This window comes from Panicum virgatum, chromosome 7N (genome assembly GCF_016808335.1).
Source record: "Panicum virgatum strain AP13 chromosome 7N, P.virgatum_v5, whole genome shotgun sequence".
NCBI lineage: Eukaryota > Viridiplantae > Streptophyta > Magnoliopsida > Poales > Poaceae > Panicum > Panicum virgatum.
Window position 1 is genome coordinate 20,631,529 of NC_053151.1, and position 6,881 is coordinate 20,638,409.

Genomic DNA, 6,881 nt, shown 5'->3' on the forward strand with positions numbered 1-6,881 from the left:
GGATCGCTCCCCATTTCAACCTTTGGCGGGCTCTGTACCGCCTCAAGGGGCACCCATCCAACATTCGCTGAAATGTTGCGAGTGGGGCCGCCTTCTCGCTGTGCAAGAGGAGCGTCTACCCCGATTTCGAGCTCCGTGACACCAACAAGGGGTGGGCGCGGGAATGGATTGTGGTGGCGAACCCGGCGCCCTGTCTCCCGGCGCACACCGGCCGCACACCAGAGTACAAGGCGTGCTAGGAGGAGCCGCCAACCACTGAGGAGATGGCGCAGGTGGAGCACCTCCTCAAGGAGATCACTGATCTATCGACACAAGGTCTGACGGGGGCCGCAGTGGCCATCTCCTTCTGCAGATGGTTCACGCAGCCGATCCAAGAGAGGGTCCATTCGGCCTTTGATTACTGGGGTCATCAGGACCCGACCCAGGGACATGAGTGCAAGGTCCCCTAGGAAGAGATCGCAAACCGGGTCGCTCGCATCATGGCGGGGCAGATCCGGGACAAGGGCTGCCCAAAAGCCCACTGCCTGAAGCGGCCGACCGACGCCGTAAGTTTTCTTGAATCTTCCGAGTTGTTTTGTTCATTCCGAGTTGTTTCCTCTGTTTTTGCTCTGTTTTTCCGAGCGCACCCATTGGGTTGTAACACAACTCGGATCCTTTACAGGCCAAGGTCTTGGAGTACTGGTCCCCCGCTCCTCTGCTTGAGGGGGACCCTAGCAAGGATGCCGCCGCCCCCGTCGAGCTGCGCCAGCCGGCGGAGGAGGTAGAGTTCTCCTCCGACTCCTCTGTGGGGAGTGAGTCGGAGGTGGAGATCACCGGAGCCTCGGGACCACCACCGTTGGCCGCCCGAGAAGGAAGGCGCACCGCGCCGTGAAGAAGATCCCGCTGTTGAAGGCGGGGTTGGCGGCGGCGCAATAGTCGCTGAGGAGCTCGACTCGAAGGAGGACAAGCAAGGTCTGGGGAGCGTTAGCGCCCCCGGCTACTGCTGAAGTGGGGTCTTCATCGGCCGGCCCCCGAGTCGAGAAGGAAGCGGCCCAAGGACTGGACCAGCTGTGTGGGGAAGTGACGCCAATGTGTGCCAGCTCTGGGGCTCAACCGGCCGCGCCGCTGAGGCTCAAGTTCTCGCTGCGTCGAAGCGGCGGGTGAGTTTCTGAATCTCGATCCCGGTTTTGGCTTGATTTTTGTTGACTGGATCTGTGCTAAGCGCCCTTGTCGTTGGTGTAGGAGGGCGTCGCTCAGCGGCGCCAAGAGGAAGGCGGAGGGGGTCGTCCACTGAGGGCAGCTCCAGTGATGTCTCGATGCTGACCTCACTATGGGTGAGTCTGGCGAAGAGCCGTGCTCGCCATGAGGAGGAGAAGGAGGAGGAGGAGGAGGCCAGCAACAGGGTCTCCCCCCCTCTCCAGGATGTGGAGATGCAGGATCCGCACCATGACGAAGGGGCAGCACGCGTTGTGGCCGCGACCTGCGAGGTCCCGGCCATCGAGGTGGTCAGGACCACGGAGGTCCCAGCCAACGAGATAGAGAGGACCCAGGCCGAGCCCTCCGAGGGGGTGAGAACCCCGCCGGCTGAGGAGGAGGCCAAGGAGGACGAGTCGCTCGGCTGCCACTTAGTCAAGTGCACCAAGGTGGCCCATGAGTGGGATGAGATAATTCTCCTGCCTCTATCTGTTTGTGAAGCTGACTTGTTCTTGCAGATGTTCTATTGTAACGCCAAGTTGTTCTTCAGGCTCTGGTGGAGCTGTCGGAGCAGGCCGCCCAGGAGCTGGCCGAGGGGAGCACCGCCATCGGTCGGGTGGTGGAGCTCGAGGCTAGGGTGGCTGAGCTGGAGGCGCAGGGCCGCCAGATGGAGGCCGAGAGGGTGAAGGCTGAGGTGGCTCAGCGCAAGGAGGAGCGCGGTAAGGAGTTGGTCGATGTTTGCCGAGTCCTTTTTGTGCTTGTTTTATCTCTGACTTGCTTTTTCTTTAGAGCTGGAGGCCTGCACCAAGGCCAATGAGGAGCTGCAGAAGCTCCGAGAGGTGGCTGAGGCACGGGAGGCCGCCACCGAGGAGAAGCTTCGCCTGGAGCAGCAGGCTCGACGAGGTACGATTCGGAAATCATACTGCTGTTTATTTTTGGTTGTTTCTCCGGCTTGGGCTGACCCAACCGGGTGCTTTTCTGTAGAAGCGGAGGATCAGGTGGCATAGGGCCGGGCAATGCTGGATCGCCTGAGCAGGCCGCTGGAGGCACTGCTTGGGGCGTTCGAACCCGTGGGCGTGGCGGCGGCCGAAAGCCTGTCTGGGAGGCTGGAGGTGTCCCGTGGCCGTGTGGAGGCCGTCATCAAGGGAGCTGCTAGGGATGCCGTGCAGCATACCCTAGGTCTGATGAAGACCCATCTCCCAGAAGCAGATCTGGACCTAGTGGGAGACGGCATCCCTGAAGACTGCTCTGACGCAGACTAGGAAGCCAACCACACCGCTGTCCTGGAGATCGCCGAGCACATCGTGGCCTAGTTGTAGGCTGCCGGTCTCCAGGAATTTCTTTTGTTTATTTTGCTGCAAGAAGAGGTTGCCAGTGTGGACCAACTGAAAGCAATATTTATGTAAATAATGCTTTAAATAATGCCCACAGTTCGAGTTCTTTTCTGAATTTACCGAGTAGGTGGAAAGCAATCTTTGAGCCCTTTTTATAGCGCTTGAGAGCGGATCATCAATGTGCGCAGTTAGTTAGGGTGACACAGAGTGGTTCCTGAACGTACTCGGTTATGTTCAGTAAAAGTGAACTGGGTTGTTCCTGTCCGACTAGTCGGACTCCGAGTGGGGGCTGGCTGGGTGGCCGAGACGCAGCCCCCGAGCATGTTGAGAACGACTCGGTAAAGAACGAGAATAAGCAGAGTGTGATGTATAAAATGCGACAAACTTTATTAAATGCATAGACGGGTACATAGCTTTGCATTTTCTATGCTTCTATAGATAGAAGCAGCGCAGGTGCTCGATATTCCATGGGTTGCCCACATCTGTGCCGTCTAGCCTCTGTAGGTGGTAGGTTCCAGGAACCACTATCCCACTAACTACAAAGGGGCCTTCCCACGGGGAGGATAGCTTGTGAGCGCCAGTGGCCGACTGGATTCATCGTAGAACTAGGTCACCGAAATTGAAGTCGCGCTCGTGGACGTTGCGATCGTGATAGCGCCGGAGCTGCTGCTCATATCTCGCATGCTGTATGGAGGCCGTCAGGCGGTGCTCCTCTACTGAGTTGATGTCGGTGCATCGAGTCGCTTCGGCTTCATTTTCGTCATAGTTCTAGATGCGCGGAGCACCAAAAGCTATGTCTGATGGCAAGACTGCTTCAGAACCGTACACCATGATGAATGGCGAATAACCGGTAGCCCGGCTTCTCTGTGTGCGGAGCCCCCAAACTAGTCTGGGTAGTTCTTGGAACCACTTTGCACCATACTTTTCGATCGGATCGAAAATTCTGGCCTTGTGTCCCTGGAGGATCAAGCCGTTGGCCCTTTCGACTTGGCCGTTGCACCTAGGGTGCGCTACGGAGGCGTAGTAGACGTCGATGCAGCTTTCTTGGCAATAGTCCCAGAACTCGGAGCCCATGAATGAAGAACCTAGATCTGTGATGATCCGGTTAGGCACCCCGAATCGGTGCGATATCTCCTCCATGAATTCGGCTGCCTTGGCTGCTGTAGTGGCTGTCACTGGCTTGACTTCGATCCATTTTGTGAATTTGTCGATCACCACGAATATGTGGTTGTATCCGCCGACGGCCATCTTTAGGGGTCCCACCAAGTCGAGTCCCCAACAAGCGAATGGCCAGGAAGGCGGTATAGTCCGTAGGGCCTGAGCCGGGATGTGCTGTTGCTTGGAGAAGAACTGGCACCCAGGACATCGTCTGATGATGTTTCAGGCATCGGCCAGGGCCGTGGGCCAGTAGAAGCCTGATCGAAAATCTTTCCCCACGAGGGTGGAGGCGCCCGCGTGGTTGCCACAGATACCCGAGTGGATATCGCTAAGGAGTCGGACTCCTTCAACCTGTGTAATGCATTTGCACAGGGTTCCTGAGGATGCCGAGTGCCTGAACAACTCGGCTCCTGTGATGACGTAGTTGCTTGACCGGTGAGCAAGCTTCTCATGCTCCTTTCTCTTTGGATAGCTTTTGTTGTTCTTGATGAAGTCGATGATTGGGGAGCGCCAGTCGGTGTCAAGAGTCAGGACTTGCTGCCCTATGGCCGGGACCAAGTAGGGCTTTGTAGGAGGTTCCTCTTCCATCTTGACCGTAGAGCTATTGAGTGCTTGAACAAACACGCCGGGTGGTACGATGGATCGCTTGGATCCGGGCTTGGACATGACGTCAGCTGCCACATTGTCGTCCCTGGGGACGTGGTGGAACTCTAGACCATAGAACTTGGCTTCGAGCTTCCTGATCTCCCAGCAGTAGGCAACCATCTTCTCCTTAGTGCACTCCCAGTCTTTATTGACTTGCTGTATGACGACTTTGGAGTCACCATAAGCTAGCAGACGCTTGATGCCGAGTGTAACCGCGATCCGGAGACCGTGGATGAGAGCTTCGTACTCGGCAGTGTTGTTGGTAGCCTTGAAGAGTAACTGGAGGACATATTTGAGTTGTTCACCTTTCGGGGAGATGAAGAGAACTCCAGCGCCAGCTCCATCACGGTTGAGGGCGCCGTCGAAGTACATGATCCAGTGCTCGGATCTGGTGTCGGGTGGAGGGTCTTGAATCTCGGTCCATTCAGCGACGAAGTCGGCCAACGCCTGAGACTTGATGGTGGATCACGGTGTAAACTCAATCGTGAAAGCACCAAGTTCTACTGACCATTTGACGACTCTGCCGTTGGCGTCCTTGTTGTGGAGGATGTCTCCGAGTGGGTAGGAGGAGGCCACCTTGATCTTATGGGCCTGGAGTGCCGAAGCTTTCTTGACGTGATGAGGATGGCGTATAGCAGCTTCTGCACTTGTGGGTAACGTGCCTTGGACTCTCCGAGTACTTCACTGATGAAGTAGACCAGTCACTGCACCTTTTAGACTTGACCCGGCTCATCTCGCTCGACGACCAGGACGGTGCTCACCATGTTGGTGGTGGCGGCGATGTACAGGAGGAGGACTTCCCCATCTTCTGGTGCTGTTAGGACGGGTGGCGAGGTAAGAAAATCCTTGAGCTCCTGGAATGTTTTGAAGCATCGTCATTCCACTCGAACTTGTCAGACTTCCGGAGAAGTTTGAACAAGGGTAGGCCTCTGTCACCGAGTCGGCTTATGAACCTACTCAAGGCAGCCATGCACCCTGTAAGCTTCATCAGGTCCTTTTTGCTCCTGGGAGGCTTCATGAACTTGATGGTGTTGACCTTTGTGGGGTTGGCTTCGATGCCTCGGCTACTGACTATGAAGCCGAGTAGTTTTCCGGATGGGACACCGAACACACACTTGGTCGGGTTGAGCTTCCATTTGAATTTCCTGAGATTTTCAAATGTCTCGGAGAGGTCCGTAATGAACTGATCATTACATTTTGTCTTGACGACAATGTCATCGACATAGGCCTCGGCGTTGCGCCCGATCTGCCCCTGGAGGCATCTCTGAATGGCCTTCTGGTAAGTGGCGCCGGCGTTCTTGAGGCCGAACATCATGGTGTTGTAGCAGTAGGCCCCGAAGGGGGTGATGAAGGACGTCATCTCTTGATCTGACTCTTTGTGGGCTATCTGGTGGTACCCTGAGTAACAATCAAGAAAAGAGAGGAGAACGCACCCGGCCATCGAGTTGACGACCTGATCGATGCGCGTTAGAGGAAAGGGGTCCTTAGGGCAATGTTTGTTGAGGTCGGTATAGTCAACACAAATTCTCCATTCACCATTTTTCTCTTTTACAAGGACTGGGTTTGCTAGCCAATCTGGGTGTGCGACTTCTGTGATAAACCCTGCGGCGAGGAGTCGGATTACTTCTACCCAAATAGCCTCCTTTCGATCCTGCGCGAAGCGGCGGAGCCGTTGCTTAACGGGTCTCGCCTTCATGTCCAGATCTAAGGAGTGCTCAGCCTCCTCCCTTGGGACTCCGGGCATGTAAGATGGTTTCCATGCAAAGATATCCCAATTCTCCCGGAGGAAGGAGGTGAGCGCGTCTTCCTACGCGGGTCGAGGCTGGCTGTTGGCGTTTCTTACGCTCAATAGAATATGGATTCCGCAAGCGCACAGAATCACCGCTGTAGCACTTCACCTTGGAGTATTCCAGGGTATCGTATATTTCCTCAGGGAAGCACTCTGGATAAAGAATTTCAAAGAATCGAATGACAAACTTTACTAAAGATATCAACCGACTAATTTAGTGGGGGTAAGCCGGATATGATAGGATAAGATAATGGCCAACGATGACCATCTGACACAAAAGACTCTAATCCTTAGAGAGGTAAGCAGCTGGGAGGACAACGAGCGAGAAAGACTCCTAAAACACTTCTAAACTATCAAGCTAGCCTCTCTATACTAAACCTTGCTTCTAACTAGTTATTGGGAACCTAGAGCTTACTTCGGCGGCTAGAAGAGGAAGGACTTCAGAAAGGGGTGAGAGAGGAGTCCAACGGCAACCTGCAACTACTGCTATGAAAACACCCGAACGTGGTGGACTACTGTAACACCCTAGTTTAAATTTCAGCATTTTATAATAAATTTATTTGGCTTTATTTAATTTTCTAAGGATTATTGTGTTAGTCTTGCTTTTAATCTAATTTTTGTTCCTCAAGTAATTAAATTTTTTACCATAGGTTAAACTTTGTTGCTGCATTCATGCTGGAGCATTCCTTTTATTTGCTTGTGTGCATAAGGTTGTTGATTTCAAATTTTGAATTTGAATTCGAATAGAAATAGTTTGAGTGGTTAGAAATAGAAATAGAAAG

General features: G+C 54.1%; 1 protein-coding gene across 1 annotated transcript; it reads left to right on the forward strand.

Moving 5' to 3' along the window:
* The first annotated feature begins 479 nt into the window (after positions 1-479).
* Positions 480-2,180, forward strand: LOC120680996. Its single transcript, XM_039962557.1, has 6 exons — positions 480-545; positions 662-791; positions 1,222-1,664; positions 1,724-1,892; positions 1,963-2,076; positions 2,158-2,180. The coding sequence occupies exons 1-6, from the start codon at positions 480-482 to the stop codon at positions 2,178-2,180; spliced, it is 945 nt and encodes a 314-aa protein (XP_039818491.1).
* The last annotated feature ends 4,701 nt before the right edge of the window (positions 2,181-6,881 follow it).